Source organism: Prorops nasuta, unplaced genomic scaffold (genome assembly GCF_024137725.1).
Source record: "Prorops nasuta isolate Cenicafe-Biocafe unplaced genomic scaffold, Cenicafe_Pnas_1.2 PNAS00009, whole genome shotgun sequence".
Classification (NCBI taxonomy): Eukaryota; Metazoa; Arthropoda; class Insecta; order Hymenoptera; family Bethylidae; genus Prorops; species Prorops nasuta.
The window spans coordinates 7407037-7429592 of NW_027116806.1; the positions used below are offsets into that span (position 1 = coordinate 7407037).

A 22556-nucleotide genomic window follows, 5' to 3' on the forward strand; every position below is an offset into this window, starting at 1 on the left:
AGGAAGCACCCATCTGTATTTGCCAAATGGTATTATAATTTCATTGAATTGCTTTCCGCGTTCGATAAAACTCGTTTACGAGTTCCGTACTGCTATGATACTTTGGTTCTCGGACCGGAAACGTTCATTCAGAGTTTTCAACTTGCACAATCTCGCGAGGGCGACGTTCTCGACACTCTGGTTGCTCTTAACTGACTGCAGGAAATCAATTAATTTGCAGCTTTCCAATGCTGTCGTGCCTTAACCGTCTTTTCGCGGATATCGAGTAAACAAACAAATATATATATATATATATATATATTTTATTTCCATTCATCGCTCGAGAGTGGAAGAGGTTTGAAAAAATAAAAAATAAGATTACGTAAAATCTGGGACAAAAAGTGTTTCGAGTTTTAGTCAGTGCGCATTTCTACTTTCTTCTTTTTTCTCCTACTCGTATATATACGTTATACTCTGGGGAGGTGAGGTCTGAAAGAAAAGAGATCCAAACTTGCTTTGCGGGGGAAGATTCCGTTCGGCGCATGTGTATATATACGAGAGAGAAGCAATTTTTCGGAGGACATACGTAACACGATTAAGAAAAATCCACATGGAATCCCTCGTAGTGTTGGAGGAAGAGAAACAGATGGAATATTTCGAGGAATATTTCGATAAGTTTGGATTACGTTTGAAGTGGACGGCAAAGGAGAGCTGTGCAGCAGAGACGGTAGCGTAGATTTGGTTGGACCGTTGCGGAGGTGGAGGACGATAATTTCAGGTGACAAAGTGGAAGATAGATAGGGTGAAAGATGCGATTAGTGTCAGTTAAAGTGTGGGTCGTGGGAATAATAGCGAGCAAGTCTGTAGTGTATATACATATATATATATATATATATATATATATATATAATAGCGAGGATAGGGAGAGCGAAGGTAGAAGGACCTAATGGCGCGTCAAAAAGTCGAGGGCGTTAAAAGAGTGGGGGTGGGAGGGCGGCTGGCAGACCGGCCGGTAGAGGGCCGAGGGTTTTGCGAGAGGAGGGCAGGAGGCCTGTATGGGCGCAAGTACACAGGTCGCAACGCACACAGGCGTACAGGAAATTGGCAGAAGGCGGAGGAGGATGGAGAGTGGCGCGTTGTAGGCTGCGTAGCCAGCCAGGGGAGGCAACCCACTCGCGCGCACATGTGAGCGTATCGTTCTTTGTGGTAGTATTGGTGAGAGACGATGTCAGGCTGTTCACTCACTCTCTCTCTCTCTCTGTTAGCGTCTGATTCCGTATGTCTGTGCGCGGCGGGAACTGCTCGAGCCCGTCCCTCTTCGTCGTAGCCCGTAGTACTACGCGAGACGCCACGCGAACGACACGTTTCGTCACGCCTAAATAATTCTATTATTTCGCGAGATTAGCCATCGGCTTGTTATTTATCTTCGCCCGACCACTCGCCTATTTACACCGCGATCCGATTCTTCTGTGCTCAACGATGCGTCGAAACTGGTCATGGAATATTGCACGAGCACACTGAATCCAGCTGGCTGAAAAATTAATGACATAACAGAGATGCACCGAGAGCTTTGGCTACTGGCGCGGAATAGGAGCTTCGCTGAGATCATTCACGAACAGCCGAGCTTTCCAGCCACGAGAATAGCCACCGATTCTTGACCATCAAAGGGCGTGAACGCGGTACACGCGCGTATCGCGATAATATTTATTTTGGCTTCTGACTTTCTCAAAGCGTTTTCCGTTCTACGCAGCATTGCAAGGATTTTCCCCTCTTTCTTCATCATCGTTCTCCGCTGTTGTCTCTCGAGAATTGTGTTTGCTCGGAGAATTGCGAGTTCTTGATGAGGCGAGAAGCATACGAAGCTTATTCTTCGATAAGAATTACTGCTGGAAGGTAACGGTTTTTCGATTCTACAATTTTTAGTGATTTCGTCGCGTATCGCGTCAGTGACGTCAGCGTCGTCAGTGCTGCACCTTCGTTTTCTACTCGTCGAGCGGGACCTCGGCTGTGCGCGGAATCCTGACGAATTCTGCCAAGACGTTTTCGGCTATTAACCCTTGTTGACTGTTTCTATTAGTACCTGAATAGACTAAGGAATTGAGTAGACATAGGAGACTGGCCAAATAATCAATGATTGTTATGTTGTATTTTGCCGAGAGAAACTCCAGTGCCAAAAAGCCCGTTCTTCTTCGTCAAAACTGTCATTGAAGCTGGCTGCTTACGTTCGAATGACAGTAGGAGATATAATTTGTTTAATCTTACTAATAGGAAAGACTTTGGTATCGAGGTCAGAAGAAGTGGTCTTCCGAAACGGAGCAGATTCAACTAAAAAGTGCAGTGAGAATTAAAAGAGCAGCTGCAAAGGGTTTTCGAGCAGTAAATAAATTCTTAAGTTTTGAGGTTTTTCGTGTGGTTAAATATGGAAGAATAGCTTGAAATATATTGAAATTTATTCTGTTAAATTCTCGTTCGTGTATAATTCTGTGATAGTTGAGCGAGCATTGACGCGAGCTACAGCGCCATTGGCAAAGTAATGGGGTAGGTTATGATCACGTTGTCAATATTAAAAGTCCGTTTCAACGAAAAATCGGAAAGATTTCACATTTTAATGGTTTTCAGGTCGAAATAACGAATCGAGGCACGTTAATATTTTTAAAATATATTCTTCTTTATGAGTAAATTATATCTGGTTAACAAGTAGGTGCTTACGGTATGGGTGTGTATTACGCGATACACGTTACTTAAATAGCAATAAAATAGTTAGTTAAATTATAATGTACGATATAAAGCATGCATTAAACTCTGAATCCTTTTTTTATTAACTGGCATGAATCTGTGCAATATCGTAGTTTAATCTCGATGGATATAGTTGAGACACAAATTTATCTTTTATTCTCTCTTGTATATAGAAACCAGAGGCCCACAGCATTTTTTGCCCGACTCCCCTAGGTCGTTTCTTCTCCTAAGTAAAATGTATGATTTTAAAAGCATGGCATTTTTCTTAATAAATCTAACAAAAGCTCTGATACGTAGGAGACGTGCAAAATTTGTTATCTTTTAATTAGATAGAGGTAATAATCACAATTCGCTTATGTGATTGTAACGTGTATACTTTTTAAAATTAATTAGCAAATATCTCCTTGGTTTTTCCAATTTCACGATGATCTTGAAAGTAACAGTCCTTTTTTAAATAAAAGAAGTATTTCATTTACGTAAGATTACTCGCAGGAAATTCTGTATTTACGTGAAACCACTATCTGTGCTCGTTTTCATTTACTGTTGCGAGCGGTTTAATCTGCTAAAGTGCTTCCTTCCTTATGTTAATCGTTTTGCCAAAAATAACAATACTACATATCGTTAAAAGTCTTTCATTACCAAGGATTAATGCAGCGTACAAATTGTGACAGAGCTTTCAAATCGTAATCTCCATGCCACTATACGGTAATTACCAAAAAATATTGACACTCTGTGAATTCTCTTTGCAACCACCACACTACCATTATTTTTTCAATTTCTCGACAACGATACCTATTTAAAATATTAACCGACCCATTCACAGCTACAAAGCTTTTAACGATTGCACAAATAAAAGCTAAAATCGATTATTCCAATGTAAATAAACTCGCACTGCAATAATTCGCCATTACGCGTGTATTTTAATACATAAGAATTATAGCACAACAAGAGACACAAGTATACACGTATACTAATAGAAAACGCGTCGTGGTAGTAGCTAAATGATCATATCAGGCCGTTTGTGTGTACTTAGTCGAATGATTCGTAATTGTGCAAGCTGCAGCAACGTTGTGTGTAACTACGTCTCGATTGGCTTCTGATTCGTGTGTCGCATAGAGTCACGTTTATGGCGTGGGAGCCTGTCACTTCTACCGCAGACACTTAACTTGCTTCTTTCGCATGTCCCTCACTACCTTACTTTAACAGCTGCTTTATCTCAGCGACACATTGGACTATCTGCTTATTTATCCGGTGCCGCGCTCTTTTTTCATCATCCACCTCTCGTGCGAATATTAAGGTTCCCCGGAGATTCAAATTGCGATTAGCGAAAAATCTAATTGGTCGAATAGGATAATTCTTTGTCCGGTCGTGGAGAGAGCGATTGGCACGCACGATATGCGTCTTCTTGCGTATCCTTTGTTTCGTTTGTTGTGTGTGGGGTAAATCCATGTGGGTTCCGACAGAGCGTACCATTTCCAGGAACGATTCTCGGTTGGACGTGATGAAGCGACTAAGCGAATGCTTTTTGCGGCAACGGTCTCGAAACTCGATTTCCGATGTAAACAGTTTGGTCCACTCCTCCCTCTCGTTTACGTGGGAGAGAGAGAGAGAGAGGGAGAACCATCCATCCTTCTCCCACACCTTTCCTTCCTTTCTTCTTCACGATTGTGCGTTCCGGCGTGCCCGAGTCCTTGTCCATTCGCCATAACAAGGACCTCCTGCTTGTTTGCGGTTCTCCGCGGCACCTTTTGTTACACGGCGAAACTTCCTATACTCTTCAACCACGTTCATCCCCCTTCTCTCGCAAATCTTTTGGCCCTAATTCTTTCTACAACTCCCCCCCCCCCCCCTCCCCTTCTTCCCTCCACCTAACCTTCGGTCTTATCTTTCATCTCTCGCGAAACCAAATCATATCGAAGGTTAACCCTGATGGATCGTCTCGACCGTGCTTACGGATCTCGGGCCTACGAACGTAAGGGGAGTCGGTGTAATTCATTGTGCTCGCGTCATTCGCGGATTCTGCCACATAATAATATCCGCAGCTAAGTCACAGCTCAACGAGATCTAATTGCAGGCGCAATACTGCAGCGTTGTACTCTCGATTCGAATATCGGCGAGTTATTGTCCGGGATTGTTTGGCTGATACACAAGTTTTCGGTGCCTGACAACGCTCGCTTGACGTTGGGATGTCAAGAGTTCATTATATTCTGACGTCTGTCAAGTGTAAAGATCTAGCCCTAAGTAAATGGCCTTCTGCTTTGTTATTGTCGTCGAGAGACGTTGACGCAAAGTGATTCGCTAATAATTTCCGTATAGTGACTGGAAAACAGATTGGAATGCGCAACTGTTAAGGCACAATCGAGTTCCGTTACTTTATTCAAATTGCTCAATAAAACATGCTGGTATTCGTCGAATACAACTGTTGTTAATGAATTATTGTAATCAGCCTGGTAAATTCGCAACAAATGTGCAATTTTCAGTCACTATGCCAGTGAATAGCACTGTATGTTTATTATATACTCAAATATACAACTTGTTCGAATTTCAATTGCAAACTTTGCTTCGCGTATAATGTACACTACACAATAACGCTTATCGATAAAAATTTATATCACGGCAGATATGGCTGAACGCCCATCGATTCGCTTTGCTATAAACTCTTATAATAGCATAAACCAAGATAAATGCTTTGTGTATTCGGCATGGAGTATATGTTGCTAATATCAACTTTAGAGTTTGTCTGAAAAAGTCTGAAGAAATGCTGCGGGATGTAGTTAACATATTCTTAGGTCCATTAGCTTAATTACGATTGGCAAAAGAATGTTGTTTTTCTTATTTACCGATATACAGTATCAGCACACTTGGAAGCACGGATGCATGTGTATATAAACGCCGCCTAAGTTTCTTTATAGTTTTGCTTCCGTGATATTACATTTGTCACATACTTTTGTGTCGTAGCACCGATTTGCTGACCCGAATATATATATATATATATATCAGAAAAGACTCTCTCTGTTACGCGCGAATTTGTCCTAGCACAGTCGACGAAGTTATTCGAGCATCGAGCTACATCGAATAGTTTGGAAAGTTAGGAAAAAGGGATATAGTTGGGCTCGTTAATAAGCTTACAATTATTAGTAAAAATATTGGCTTTCGTTTTGCAGTGAGATCGTGATCTACGAGGTTTGACACTTGAAGAATAAAGTGTGCTTCGAAAGGAATTGCAAATTCTATAGGAATAAACGTATTTTCACACCGTGTGTGTTCTTTGTTACGTTTGCGCGGCATCTATGTGTATGTGTATATGTGTAATTACGAGCAGAGCGTGTTTTAAGTTGATTAACTCATCACGAAGCAGCAGAAGCGAATCATCGTCAACATGGATTATCCCCTTTTGCCAAACAACAACAGCTACAACAGCATCATCAACAACAACAACAACAACGTGTTTGTCACTCATCACCGTAAGTATTTCAGATTATAATCTTGAATTTTTTTCTTCTCTCTCTCTCTCTCTCGAGTCTCTCTTATCTCCCCGAAGCTGAAAAATGGTCTTTTGAAATGGTATCCTTCGTAATTACCGATGATCTTGTCACATGGTTGTTAGTATTTGGTCATCTCTAATGGGTAAGGCTTTAATTGGCACAATAAGCACCAACCTAAAGCTCAAGTATAACCGCACGATTTCGCCCAATCGAGTTATCGCTTGTTACATGGCACGTAGAGTATTATCACTACGTATATATCACCGTTATCTCGTCGTCGGAAGTAACTTAGCGTAAGATTTTGCGAAGCGCTATTTATTTCTTGTGTCAACTCTCTGTTCCTGTACGAGGCAAACAACATTTCCAAGGAAGAAACTGCAGGGGTGCTGACTCACCCAGAAATAGACATTTTATACATTATATCTTATTGACTATTTTTAAGTTGTCTCGTGCAGAAAAATAAGAGAAATTTATTAAACTCGATAAAAAACCAGATAGCTCCTCTATATGAGCCGAGCGACGTTAATGATACTCGTCTAAATTTGTTTTCCATTTGTGCGAAGAGAATAAAGATAGCGAAGAAAGAGGGTGGAGGGTGAGGTGGAGAAAGTTTTTCTCTCTGTAAGTCAAACTTAACGATCATAAACACGAGCGGCACAATCGAGGGAAGTTCCCAGAGTGCTGTCTTTCTCGAGAATCGACGGGATATTATGTTTCGACCCCGAGATTTCTCCGATGGCAAGCACCTTAACGTCTCGATTCTGTATACTAAAAAAGCAAAAAAAAAAACTTATATCTACGAGCATGAATCTGCGTATATATGTGCGTACGAGGCACGCAACTAACATTCGTACGATGTGGGGATTGATTGTTGCGCAAAGTACTCGATGTGATATATTTCATGGTGGTCCTTGATACTTTCGCAACTTATCGAGCCCCGTGTATCGCCCACTTCCTGTTTTCTTCGGCAAAGACACGCTAAAGATATATGAGTTTTTGTCAATTCTTAACGGATCTATTGCCCAGATAAACGATGTAGGTATCACTAACCTCCAATACGAATCTGCAGTTGACCTTTTTCAATATATTATATTCTTCGTCCTGCAATATTATGTAGTAAATCAATCATATGTGTTTCTCTCTCTTTCTATATATATTATACTTATATATATTTCTCTGTTGTGCATATTTCAATCTTTGCTTTACGCTTGTTTCCACTTTGAAGCTTCTACGGCTGGACAAAAGCCTTCCTTTGGATGATGTCTCACGATTCGACCGTCCGTACAATTGTCAGCGATCTTCTACCGCTCGTTCTAATTGGAGAACGAGCGAATTATTTAGTTTCAGCGAGAGGCTACAAAAATTAGGCACAGGATGGATGTCTGATGAGGAGAACGAATCGGGGTCTTGTATCGCCGGTAAATCATTGAAAACGAGTTCGACTGGACATGTCGAGCACGCACAATCGGCTTTCTCCTTATAGAGAATTTCGATAAAATCGCTGCGAGTATGCGAGCCGCGCATAGCCCAACGTAGATAATCCGAAATTGGATGGAACAGCTAAACCCAAATTGGATGACGCACAGTTCCGAAACGAGCCACGCGCAAACGAGCGAACAGATTTGGCCTTACGCTGACATTCGCCAAATATATGTATTATGTGACCATGGTGCATTCTCTCCCTATAATCGCGCGAGTACGAGTTGAATCCAGAGAAAACTTTGTCATCGACGAGTCAACTTAAGAGATAATGCTCGGTCGTAACGCACTCTCTCTCTCTCTCTCTTGAAGAGTAAATAAATCCAGTAACGAATCGACACGAGTGTCTATGAAGTTTAAACTGCCTTCAGGAATCGCTAATTGAATTATTCGACATTATTTTATAGAGATTATTTTTATAACGTAACGATGAATTTAAATTTGTAAATAGATATCAGTACAAATTTATATAAGAGACCTGATAGCGTGTACCACTACCTCACGACTCATATAGCTGTTTATAGAACAGCTAAGTAGGAACGGTATCAACAAATTTTGAAGGTGATATCTATTGAGAGTTAAGGTCCAGTTTAGGCCAGTTCTTCGAAGATCTAAAGTCGTCGAGACAAACGCAAGTAGCCAATGTGCCAATCTGTGACTATAATAAATATACATTATACGCTTATAATAAAAGAGCCACTCGTAAGAGAGGAAGTTTTATAAAGAATACGACAAGAATATCGAACAATTAATATTTTAAACCACAAAGGCTCATTTTCATGGAAATATTTTAATTATTGCTAAAAATCATTCGTCTGGAATAAAGGCGCAATTTCGTATGGGGGTCGATGAAAAAGTGCGAAAGCTTTTCGGTGACAGAAGTTAGATACGGTTTGGCAAAGTTTCTTGCGCGTGTAAAAGTTTTGATTAAAAGAAAATACGTTTGCTTCTTATGCTAGATGTGTGGACAAGTCAGTACCGAGTATATACGTCACTCGACAGGTTTTTCAAGAAAAAAGTGCAGGAGAGAAAAATAGAGAGATGTTCAAGTTGGAGAAATAGCGTGGAGAGAGAAGAGCGCGAACAGTGGAAAGAGCATAAACGTCGGAAGAATATTTACACGCGTTCTTTCCGTTTTAGTGTTGTCGCCGACGTTAGGAAAATGGAATGTTTTCACGCGGGATCGTAAACAAGAGACGGTGGTGGTCAAAGAGAAGAATTGCTGTACCTGGGTGCAGCTCGGCAAGTTAACCAGGAGGTCGTGCATGCACTCGAATGTCTATTCGCGCTCTCCCACACTCTAAGCTAAAATGCTTTTGTGAGATTGGTGTGGAGCATGTACTCCTGGCACTGAGAAAAGCATTCATGCGCTACCTTTGATGACAAGCGGCAGTTTGCTAAATTCTACCATGTCGCGTGCATTCTTCTTGGTCAACGGCAATTTTAGCAATAAACACGCGTCTGGCATCCAGCCAAAAATTGTTGTTTATTGCTCGACCAGTAATCCAGAGACAATTTCTCCGGAACAGTCATGTCCTGATATCTTGATAAACGTCGTTTATTATGAAACCCTCGCATTAACATTTACGGTCAAATTTAAACTCAACTCGGTAAATTTATTTTTATTACCTAGTATACTGCATAAATTGAATCCTGAAGGATTTGTGACTAACTGTATAAACAAATGGCTGACCTGCAAAGGTGTATACAATTGCGAAAACAGTAAATATAGCATACTACAGTTTGCTATACAAGAATTTTCTTTGACGGGCACCGCACGGCAGGTCGCATCCATAAAACTTGCGAGCTGTTGAATCGACAATTATATTTTATATGAAAATACGGTCCACTTTACTTGCAGTATCAAAGACTCGAATATTCTGTTTAGAGTGTTATATTATACTGGTATAGTTGTGTGACAATGGATTGAAATTTATTGTGCACAACCATTAACGTCTGATTAATCGTAAGTCGATAACGAGTCGATAATGTACAATAGATATATATGTACTGCACGACGAATTTACAGGGACTTATTAAGTACCTCCGAAAATAGAATCAATGTTATGGAGCTTTAATATTCTAAATTAGTATCTTACACTATTCGTTATAAAGAGCAGCTTAGAAATAAGATTTGATAAAAAGTTTTAAAGACTCTAAGAGGATTCTTTTTTAGTATCTTTTCATTAAAAACTGCATTTAGCTTTAAAAAAAGCTTCAATCTAAAGGTTTAGACTGAACTATTGTATCTGCAGACAATAGGTTCCAACTGTTTCAATTCTATCAGAAACTTACCATTGTTCGAATGATAGCTAAAAAAACAGTGACTAGTTGTACCTTTATCGATACGTAATTTATTAAAGATTAAGAAATATTTTAAATTGGATTATTATTATTCATCTCTTTTCTCGATAATTTGACACAAGATACTCACCATTCTGGAGCTTTAAATTTATTATGAAAAAATGTCATTACTTTGGAGTCATTCTGTGTTTTGACATTATATTTATTTGTACAAAGTTTGTACAGTCTCAAAGGAAAAAGATGGTCATTGAAATACTTATGAGGTATATGATGGAATGTTGATGAGAGGATAGAATGTGAAACACAGCTTTAGTAGCCCAATCAAACGAGCAAAATAATAGGTTGGATTGAGAATGGAAAAATCAGTGGGTCAGCTAAGAGAAGACCGATGAAATGGCAGTGATATGGCGTTATAGCTCCTGATTACAACCCTTCGCGAAGTCCCCTGCTCTTTATTTATGTAAGCGGCCTTTACTTGTAGCTTCAAATATTTCAATAATAAGCTTCTTATAACACAGAACATCAAGTTCAATTTCTTAACCTTCCTTCCTTTTGCAAATTTTTTTTTACATTCCTAGCATCCTTTTATCATTACATCAAAGTGATGAATATTACAGTTGTTATTCTGTCCTCTAAAATACTCTTTAAAAAAATGTATCAATCAGCAATTCAGTTTAATTGTAAATAATGAATTTTTCGACGGAAGCGTAAGATCTTATCATTAGATAAGTCTTGAACGAGTCATCTGTGTATAAGAAATTCAAGATATGAGCAATTGGAAAGCATAATGAATATTTTTAAAGAGAATGTGTAATATATCAAGCAATCTAAAAAATGGGATATCAATTTAAAATACTTTGTATTTTGTAATCAAGATTGTTATTTTTACGCAATATCACCAACAAAATATCCAGATTTTTTCCCTTTAATATTAAATGTATCTAAGGTAAATACGTCTAAGTCGGATCTACTTAAGAGCAGACTTAAATAGTATATATGAACTTTTTGATAGGAAGATCAATTAAATTAAAAAATTAAAATATATTCTTATCTTAGTATAAGATCAGAATTATTCTCAGCTTGATATCTTGAAAATTGGTCCTTTATAAAAAAGTGCATTAGTTAGAACTACTATATTTAAAACTGGTGTTAAGTTAATCCGACTTGGTCGTGTTCACCCTCGGGCATATTAAAAGAACAAAAGAACGAGCAGACCATACATGTAGACGAAATATCTTTTTGAGGTCTTTACGTTTGAAGCAGTCGCAATGACTTTTCGAATGAAAGATAAGTGAAAGCTGGAAGAAGCGACACACAAAAGAAAGCCTGAATATAAAGTTAAGTAGAATAGATAAAAATAATAAAAATCCGATGATGGTGGAGAGTACGCTAATGAGGCTCACGAATGCAATCAAAATCTCATCCCACCATGCTGGTATATCAATAGTTAACGAGGTTAAAGTTTACTACTGCTATTCACTTGAATATATTCCTTTATGCAATATTCTTCAATCCCTTGCGAGCATTGAACTATTCCATTTACTTAAGATTTTGGCCAAGTTCATTAATAAATCCACGCTCAATAAAACTGCTCAAAGTTTTGACAAATGAATAATGGCTAAATCAGTTTTTATGTCTTTTCTTTCATTAGTTCTTTGAAAGGAGATTGGACTTTCTTATATATTTTAAAATAAAATCAGATAATATATTAGGTTATTTAGAAAACAAACTCTAGTTAAATGTGAATTACTAAAAATAACAATGTGTTAGATTTACTTCTATAATAAATATAACTTAGTGGTTTCTCGGTAGAAGTGACGTTTTGTTCTTGCGGATTTACACGGCTAACCACTTGTATGAAGTGATGAGAATGTCAAACCACAACGCATATCTCTTCTTTCCGAGTATAAAATTTCATACTCTATCTGCATTCTTTACAATTTGTAATTCGGTCATAAACCCTTTCCCTGTGCACCATATGATGTATTCTTAATGACTTCGTCGTAAAGTGAATAACGACCAGACTCTAAGGTGTAAAATCTCAGGTAAAAATACTCAATCGTAGACTTGGCGTATTTGTAAAGGTTTGACTACTATCACACTATTATTTCACACCATTTAATAATTTACATCCACCGTTTATTTCCTTGTCAGTCCGCATTACGATTCACTGACACTCGCAGCGTTAGTAAATGGCATTTGCCCTAACTACGGTTTTTTATGCAATTTCAATGCCTACTCGAGTTGCCAGCAAACAGTGTATTCTCTAGATCATTTGATCGTCGTTTAACTTTATTCGAACTTTCTTGCACTAGTAAAAATAATGCTGGAACTAAAATTGTTTTACTTTATATTTTCTCTAATCATCCGTATCAAGCTCTTGAAGATAATGAGATTATACCAGCGTCTATTTTCTTCTACAGTGAAATATCAAATGGAGAACTATGCTCCCGATTGAAATAAGATCTCTTTCTTTTTTTTTTTTTAATTTTAATCTAAATTATATTTAACATACTTACGGATTTATGGTCTTTGAATTGATAAAATTTAACCCAAGTATGAAATATCATATGTGCTATAAAAATTCTCTTATTTTTTGCTCGTAGTTTTGTGTTATCTCAGATTCTTCACTGAAACGCCATTAAATTCGTGTTTCTTTAGTATGCTTTGTTTCTTATCAAATTTCTTTTGTCTCGAGGCTATTCCTTTGACTCGAATTTTCCACTAGAAGCTTGTCTAATAACACGGTGGTTCCACTCTGGAAATCAAGCATATAATTTAATTCAAAGTCTATAAAAGAATAATATTGCACTCATGTTATACAAGTTTACAGAAAAGATATAAATAGAAACTTTTATAGTTGTTATATATATCGACCTCGAACATTTTGTTGCAACGTTTAATAAGATATCATTCTCTATACATTCGTTTCCTAAGAGATAAAACGTTGATCAAACATTTTCACGGTGATTTTGCAAAATTTTAATGATTGCAATCGGAAAGGAGGTTCGGAAACGCGCATTGAAGGATGAATCTCAATGTTGAAGGGGAAATATTGGATTCGAAGTGCGTGCAGAGTGAACTAGAAAGATTGATTTCTCCGCGAATTCGTATCGTTGGTCTTTTCTTTATTGTACTCGTATTTCCTCCCTTCTTTTCTATCTTTCGCTTCCTCCCTCGTATTAGCCATTTATTGCGTCAAAGTGGAGTGAGTGTCTAGACGTTTGGAATGAGGGGTCAGGAGCTCAGAGTCTGCAGCGAGTCGAATATGCGATCTGCGCGTTTGAAAAGTTATTCAAAGCTATTCTATTTTATTCATAGATCAGTATTGTGTATACCCAAGTCCTTAATTATACCAATGCACGGTCGATCATTGATTCACTAATTTCAAACAATTATAAGGTACATACTATAGATTTTAATATCTCGCTTTTTAAAGAGAGAGGGAGAGCAATCGAGTAAACCTGACGTGGTAATTCTCCACTAGAGGGGAATTCTTGCAGAAACTAGAGTCTCAAATTATCCCGCGTAGACTGGGAGAGTATGATTAGGGTCGCCAGATGATGAACGTGTAACAAAGAGTTTGCCTGCGTGCGATACTTATCCCGAACCCATAAATACTCTCGAATGCTTAAGCTTAAATCGACAAACAAAGCCCGTTGCTCAGCTAACTGAATAAGAGAAGCCAAGTTCTAGTGCGTAGTTCAATAATTTTCTTCGGCTCGAACAAATTCTTATATTCTATAAAAAATACGAATGATACTCGCTGTAATTTATTCATTCAAATTTACGGCTCATCGTTCGTTAATTTTAAAGGGATTGGTAGGCGGGTAATGGAGGGTGAGGGGGGGGGGGGTATACTTTATTTTTAGAACCAGTCTGTTCATTTCCGTGCTGCTCTTGCAAATCGCTTCCGCTCGTAAATATCAAGTTGTTTCCGATGCCAACGTGGTGTCCCCTTTGCATATTTCCCGCTACTTTATTTACACACTTAAAGGAGTCCCAGACGTACTTTGTAATCAATCTAAAATATTATGTCTTCAAATTCCTTGAACGGTTTATCAAATTGTTTCAAGTTCTAGCAAACGGCGATTGTGGAGGTAGAAATACGACGGTAATAAATAACCAAGTCAGAGGCATAAGATTCACTCGAGTCATGCTCGATACACGAATGCCGACGGTTATGTGCGAAAATCCGTTAATTTTTCGGGTTGTTACTCCAAGTCTGTTGTTACTGGTTGCTCAAGATTTTCGCGGTAATTTCTCACCGCCCGAGAGAGGAATCTTTTCGCTCGAGAAAGGGAAATACTTTGCGAAGGGAAAGAAAGAGTATGAACGAGACGAAAGGAGGTAGAGATGGAGTACGAGAAACAGAAGGAGAGGAGAAAAGGGGCAAAACAGATGAAAGCATGGGAGAGGGGGATTTAAGGAAGGGATAAAAGAGGAGAAGAATGCGCGAGCAGGGCGGGGGGCTTAGAAGTGGAAGGGATGTGGGTGGTAAGGAGGGAGCAAATCCAAAGGAAGAAGGATGAGAAATAAAGGCACGCAAAGTAGAGGTAGGGTAATACGGGTACCTCAGCTTGGCTGCTGCAGTTTGCGCACGACTTGAAATTTGCAACAAGTTCAATGCTGCGGGGTAAACGGCGCATACTCCACGACCTGTACCCGATCACGACGGTGTATAATAGTATTCCAGCTTCGACAATTATCGGTGCTAAATTTTTACGAGGACCCTTTCTTTGCAAAATCTGCTTCTACCCTCGGGCGTTGACTTCCTCAATCGTAATCACGTGGATCCCTTCATTTTTGCCTGCAGTCATTAAATTCAATGTTAGTTTCCTTTACTCTTTCCATTTATATAAACAAGTAGTACTGCTCAAAACTGTTTATCGTGCTACTTCATCGTCGATTAATATTTAAATTACTTATTTTTTAACGAGCGTGGAGTCGATTTCAAGTTTATATTAGAAAATACTATGAGGTCACACACACACACACACACACACACACACACACAAATTCAATTTGACGAAGCGATAATGAGAATATTTACTGTAAATGTTTAAATCGTTTACTGTATTTATATATCCAGCAATAACTTAATGAGAGAATATTTACTGGCGTTGCACCATTATCATCATTGCAGCTATCATATTCAAGCAGTAAGACATTAAATTAGCATGAGTATCTCGAATTTACAAGCCACCCCGGCGCGTGACGTCTAAGCAGTAGGCATAAATTTTGCAAGTTCACGTGTTTCTTCGCGGATTCTTAGAAGGGAAAAACTTTGCTAAAAAGCGATTTCATTCGCTTGAAATAACAGTAAAATTTTTTGCACAATGCGAAAACTCGAAAATTCTTTCAAACTTTGGAACAGTTATGCTTGAATTTTGTTTCGGAGTAATGTTATTATTAATGCTCCAATTTGTCACTAAAGCTCTTATTCTATCTGGGCTTATTCGGACCTTTCGAGAGGAGCTTCCTCGCGGAATCCAAGCGATGTAACCATATTACTATTAGAGTGTTTGTAATTCTGGAGACATCTATCCTCGTGCATTAAGACATGGACGATCAGCCGAGCGATAAATGGCCACGGATTAGAGACACGCGACGCGAATCAGCGCAAATGTGGAAACTGAGGAAACATATATCAAGCTGTGCAAACAATTTACAAGCTTTAATGTATACGAAAAATTGATCGCAAAGATTTTTTTTCATACTTTACAATGCAGATATTTTCCTCTGGTATCTTTCCACACTTTTAATCAATATGTTTCCACATCTAAATTAATCTTTTTAGTATACTGCAATTTACTTTTCATTAGCCAAATGCAGACTAAGCTATATCGAGAACGAGGAATGATTTTATATGCCATTGGCCGTTGAGGATAAAGATGAGATAAATTCGAGTATAAAAAGACAATTCTGGAGTATGAAAAGTTATTTTGCCACTGAACACTTTCGCTTGGATCTGGATAAATATTTTGTTGTATCGTATACTGGCTCCAATTCACTCGTGCAATTCGAGAGGACGTGAAAACGACGTCGGCATTTACGAAGAGGTAGTAGATTTGTCGTTAAAGTATCCTCTACTAGGTGCGCATATATATGTACATACGCCTGTTTGCAAGCCCTATCCGGTGAGTGGAAAAAAAACAGGTTTGCCTAAAATAGAAATGACGTGATCGGGTAGCGCGAAACAAAAAAATCGAACTATTTCATCCTGGCGCCTTGCTTGGTATTATCCGTCTCCAATTATTCTTCTTATTGTTTTTTCCATACTTATCTTCCCTTTTACCAGACATACCTTACCTTTCCTTACCTCCTCGACTAGCGTTTTTCCAATCGACAATCACAACCGACCACTCCCATTACGGGCTATCGATTCGTAGAGACATCTTTTTATTATCTTCATCTAGAAATCGCAAGAATTCCATCAAAAACATTAAACGATCCCCTTAAATAGATAAACTTCTTCTCATACACTTTGACAGATTATTAGCAGCGTTTCAATTCTAATCAAACTTTTTTTTTCAATACCTAATTCCATTCGTCTATCACTTATAAGGGTCAGCTTGCACTGGTTCGAGCTTTTATCATGATTTATGCAGAGTGAGTCTACGATTCTCTCCTTATTGACAAGCTTTTTAACCTTAATTTTGTAAAGCAAGATAAAAATAGCTGACGACGAATGTTATAGATTATAAATTAGTAAAATCTTTTCGACGCAACCTTTGCATAAATTGGAAAGTAAATTTTGTTATTAGCATAGCTTGGCTATTTGACCAGTTTAGTTATTAGGAAAGTTAGTGCCGCCGAAACATATCTGCATTGGATATAATAACAGTTTCACTAGCACTGAAGTTGTATTATAATTAGAGAGGAAACATGTGTATATTACATTATCAAAATACTATTCAATGTTACCAAAATATTTCCTTTCTGCCAACAGATCGTAGCAATTTAGCCGATTGCTACACCTCTATCGAAAATTTATGCAATATTTCGTACTGTATCTCCTAGCAAAATAGAAACTCGATACGACCAAATTTGTTTGTCTTTCACGATCCTTGCTTGTTTGCGATACTGAATTGGGCCTGGACTATTAACTTTCCATGACCGATATTTGTTCCTCTCCAACTCTCCCCCCCACCCCCCCCCCCCCCCCACCTGCTCTCTTCCCTCAACCATTCAGTCTACAATTATCGATTTGAAGTAAGCTTCCAGTCTTCCTCTTGCCCAATTGTGTCTACGAAATCTGAGGAAAGCTCTCTTTGGACGATTTTCCTGTTTCTTCAAGAGGGGGGAGAGCAATCCGTTAATAGGGTGTTTTCATGGTATGACCGATAAGCGAATTGCTTTGGTACAAGGAGACAATGAAAACACAAGTCTTTGCTGCTTCCAATAAACTAACAAATGGATAACTATTTTACGAGAGAAATCTGTAGATTTTTACTAGAAAAAATTAATCAGTTATTTTATTGTTGTGCTTTTCACAATTTTAAAACCAAAGTGTACACTATGACAAATTCAATATATTTGTACTTGGGAAGATCGTGAAGATATGGTACACCATACATTAAATTTATACTTTATTTTTCCATTCAACCAAGGTTTTTGTCTCTTTCTGCTACTTTTATCAAAGCTATCATATCAGCGTATTACTGTTTGATTACCTAGCAATCCATTAACGATAATTCACAAATTATTGAAATACGCGTTTAATTATGCAAGGTTGTACATTAAATTTGACTGAACCATCCATATAGCATCAGTAGCTTTAAGCTATTTGTAGATTTAACTGTTATACTCTATATATACTTATTGTCATTGATGCATTTATTTTCTTTACATAAGTGTATTTTTTGATCGTGCATAAATGCCACGTGCTATTGACATTATTTAAGTCTGCCTTCTAATCCTTGTTGTTAATGTTACAATCACCCTATCAAGTGTTGTAGTAGATGTTACATTTGCTACGGCGGTTGTGAAAATCAACATCAACATTTATTTTTTTCTTTAAACTCTGTATAAGTTAATAATATCGATAGCTACGTTATGTATAATTTTTTACTTGCTTTTTGAAGCACATAACGTAAACAGGCAATTGTACGAAAAATACGCATTGTAAGAAAATAGACTGAACGTTTAAAATTCGCTATTTATTGTTGTTATAAGTCTCACTCATTTTCTATATTATATTTAAAAATTCAATTTATGCAAAATGCACAAATTTATTTGCAAAAAATGTATTGTTTACCCATTTGGAACAGCAAATTATTAAAGAATCACTTAACTAGTATTTAAGTAGTAATACCAATTTGAGCCAGGCTTATAAATGTGTTCTTCATCATGCACCTTTTGCACTTGAATTTAATAAAAATCAAGCAAGCTTTGTTTTTACCATTGAACGCTCATTTATATTATTTTCTTTTACAAAAACTACCTGAGACATATTTTAGCAGGGCCCAGGTTGTAAAATATATTTTTTGGCACACAGTGGGCTCGCGCTTGCTCGAATAAAGGTCGTCCTTTGTATGGATAACCAAAGTTATGCCTATGTTAATTCGATGGATAATTGCATGCTGTACCTGACTTCGCCGATTGATCGAGCGCTTATATTTAATTAGCGAATACTTTTTTTCTTGCAGATTGTCTGACAAAGAGGTGCTCCTGTGTCGAGGGGAATTCTTTGCGTGGAAGTTGGTCCAGTGCATCCAGTTATGAACGCCTTGGAATGGCATTACAGAACATCACTCAACCTGATGAATCGGTAAAAGCACAGAAAGTTTTCTCCTTCCACTTTATTAAAACTTTTATTGCACAACAATAGAATAGTCGACAAACTCCTATTGACATTTGCTTGAAATACGTTAACAATGGCTCAAGCAAAATCAATTCAAAAGATACTTCAACAACCACAGTAAAGTTTGTCAATCATCGTGTTAACAATAACATTTGCTATATTTTTCTTATCAGGAAGAGTTACACTTCTACATTGATGATTGTTCGGCGGTTAATATCATGGTCGAGAAAAATCTTAGGGCGTGTGATCTCTGTGAGCTTCTCAGAGTTAAAACGGACGAAAGAGATATTTCTTTGTTCATCGTGGAATCGTGGCCAATGGTAGGAATAGGTAGGTAGAATCCTTTCAATATATATATATATATATATATACTAACAATAGCTTGTGTTTTTAAGCATGCAGCAGTTTTTACACATCAATCACACATTCATTCTTTTTCTCTTTTTCATAACGATCGGTTTGTTGCAAGAATATTGGTGATTTATCTCACTTCTTGGTGTAATATGTCAGTATCTACACTAAATCTTTACGAAACGATTAAATTGCGTTCTCTTCGTTGTTCGTTGTCGTTACGTACTTCGCAAAACCCACTGGATGACACAAGCTTTACGATCTTTGTCACTCTAGCTTACCAATGACTCGAGAATTCTACAGCAACGTCTACGTCTTGGCTTATTAACAAAGTTTTCTTTGAACGATTTAATTCTTCGAAGATTTTCCAATAATTAAGCGCATACTTCACTAGGCAATTATTGTTTTACCCTAGTTCTGTTTACCGAACTAGCTTCTAATTCCTCCCTATAAGAAACTTTCAAGTAATGGCTTATCATTACATTTGAGTTATCATGCAACAAAATTCTTGGCTATTAGGACTCCTAACGTAACAATTTCCATTTTAATTTTAAATAGATTGGTAATGATCAAGGTTTGCAAATTTCATTCATCAATCTGATTAAGAAATGTGTTTATTATAAAGCTTTCCTTAAAATATATATATTACTAAAATTGGAATCAAGTCTAACAGAATTTAATCAGATATTTGATTAGACAAGAAATGTCGTTAGGAGTGAATTGGGGTTGAATATAAAAGATAAATTCTAGCGGTTGAAGTAGTTATTCCTACATTTTTGTACATGTTATGAATAGGTTTAAATTTAAGCCTGAAGACAAAGTGAAATAATTAGTCAATTTGCGCGACGCATTATAGCCATTGTGTCCAATAATGTTGATTTTTAGCCTAAATGGAAAGCTCCCATTGTCTAACCATGATCTTCATTCTTTTCTCGTACGTGCGTCGTCGGATGACACTTTTTTCGCGCGACAACGCGTGTCACACTGTCCTCTGGGGATTCTGTCGCGACAGATAATAAATTCTCTCTTTCTCGTCGCTTTTGCTATTGCGCTTCATTCTCCCTTCTTTTCTTCCGAGTGTGTTCCGGTCCCTTGCTTCTCTCCTCGGACGAGTTGGCCAAGCAAGAAATTCCAGCTCGATGACATTCGTGACCCTTTCCTTCCTTACCTCTTACGGTCACGGGTAGCTAACAACTCCAAACAGTTTGTTGGTAAACATTGTACACGCAATCACGTGCTCGAGAAAGTTTTATATTAAATTTATTAAGAAACCGAAGGATTCTGGCAGGAATATAAATTGTTGAAATTGATGTTAAAAACTTTCCATTTAATTTTTAATTGAGAAATTGATATAATGTTGACATAGATACAAGTAGAAATTCATAGCGGTCTGAGATTTGCCTTTTTGCATCTGCGGAAGCGCCCAAATAGCGAATGGAAGTCTGCGGAGTTGGTAAAGACGTTTGCGCTCTACAATGCAAGCAAGAATCAATAACAGACGAGCCTAGAGGAATTTGGTCCAGGTCGTGGAGAATCGAGTAGAGGAAGAGGGTGAGGGGTTGAGTGGAAAGGGGTATATAGAGCGTAGGTACTATATATAGTATACTATAACTTGATAGATCGGAGTAGAGGTTGCAATATAAGTCAATTTGCAAATTATGGAAACTAGAAATGATTTCTTCCATTCTCTATATATTATCGATTGTTTAGATATTTTTTTTTTATAAATATTTTCGAATATATACACTAGTGTCTCTTTAGCTTTACAAATTAATTCTTCGCTTCTCTTTTTCCCCTGAAAACGTTTTAGTCATGACTTTCTGTAGTACCTACCGCTGTATAAGTTTGGACGGGTTACTGAGACGTACTTTCCATCAAGCTCTTTGTCGGCTTCATCAAACGATATTTAGCCCAAAAGTTTTTATTGCTTTTTGAGAAATTTACAGGTAACTGTAAGAAGTGTACACATTCATTCGTTATTTATTGTACACTTTATGGTTCTTACGATGGATCCGTTACTTTCAACGCTGTTTTCACCGAGCGTCCAAGTCAGTGTTATAATGTTGAACAAAACTTGTAGGACCAGTTTACTCGATGACGTGTAGGTACAGTATGCGTGCTTTATTGGAGAAGTTGATATATTTTACGCTTGTGTCGTATTATTTGTAAAAAAAACGTTTTACTCGAGCGTGTGTCCGGTGTATATCTGGTTTCCCTGCTTACCTGCTGACAGTACTTTATTTGCTTCATCCACTTAATTGAATATCCCCGAGAAAGATTGAAGAATACCAAGAGTTACCTCCACACTTAATGCAAGAAAAATCCTCAATACGTTTTTGATGAGCTTTTTCACTCGATGTTTTTAACGTGCTTCTTTTACTGCAATGTCTGACATCAATAGGCTTTTTTCGGAAAATATGTGTTAGATTCAGGGCTGATTTCCTTTCTACTAGAATACCTGTTGTTTCAATTTTTCAACAAAATCTCACTCCCGACGTTTTAATTATTTTACAACTATAAAGAATCATTATTTTATTACATTTTATCGAATCGTTGCTCAATTTGGAATAAAGATATTTAGGTATAAACCTGTTTATCGTTACGGCCAAGTTGAAAGTAACAAGCGTTCAACGTTCAGGTCAGGAAAAGGTGAGATAAAGATAGGATCGATCGAGGAGCGCAGGCAAGTCGCAAGGACCGGAAGTAGAACGGCAGTTCTCGCGTGCGGTATGGAAATTACATGATCCTCTCTGGATCCACAGTCTTCCCCTTTCACTCGCACTACTTTATTTTTCGACTTCGTTTGCATAATTGGCGTAACGTTTTAATTGGTGAGAGTGCAACTTTAGCTTCTCACCTGACAGAGTCTCTGTTAATCCTTTCTGCCCACTCAATTTTTCAATTCGAACATTCACTTGTGAACCTATATCCATTTATAACTAACTATTTTTTAACTCCCTTTTTACTCGTTCCTTATTTCATTTAAAATACAACATTGAATAATCATATGTATTACGTTAGCATATCACATTAATGGCCAAAGAGATAGAGTTTCTCTGGAAATATTTATTTTTCTTAAAAACCTTGTTTTTTCCCAATTGTTTTAGAACGCACATTAGAAGACCACGAGGATGTTCTAGCAGTACATAGAGAAATGAGAGCATTAGCTCCCAAAGGTTACAAGAGGTTCTACTTTCGCAGGGATTTTCTTCAATACGAGTTTTTCGTCTGCCCTAAAGTAAGTATATGTAATTTTTTGAAAATTCTAAAACTTATCCATCAATTGCAAGAGAATTAAAAAAATTAAGATAGGATGATTAACTCCTAGTTAGTGATTGCTACATGGGAATATTAAATTTTTAAATGCTATGAAAAATGAAATTGGTAAAAGTCAAATATTGATTTTTTTTTGAAAA

The 22556-nt window shown here is 37.5% G+C and overlaps 1 protein-coding gene across 11 annotated transcripts in view; it reads left to right on the forward strand.

Annotated features, from left to right (window-relative positions):
- LOC136776083 (growth factor receptor-bound protein 14-like) overlaps positions 1–22556 on the forward strand; it is a 294314-nt gene that overhangs the window by 59320 nt on the left and 212438 nt on the right. For 6 of the 11 annotated variants that reach the window (XM_066731424.1, XM_066731429.1, XM_066731427.1 and 3 more), the window contains 3 exons: positions 18635–18756; positions 18963–19119; positions 22248–22378. In XM_066731424.1, the coding sequence (XP_066587521.1) occupies positions 18635–18756; positions 18963–19119; positions 22248–22378 (410 nt within the window). Of the gene's footprint in view, positions 1–1257; positions 2518–5879; positions 6180–18634; positions 18757–18962; positions 19120–22247; positions 22379–22556 lie in introns of those variants that run through there. The other 5 variants (XM_066731432.1, XM_066731433.1, XM_066731430.1 and 2 more) reach the window with 4 other exon arrangements.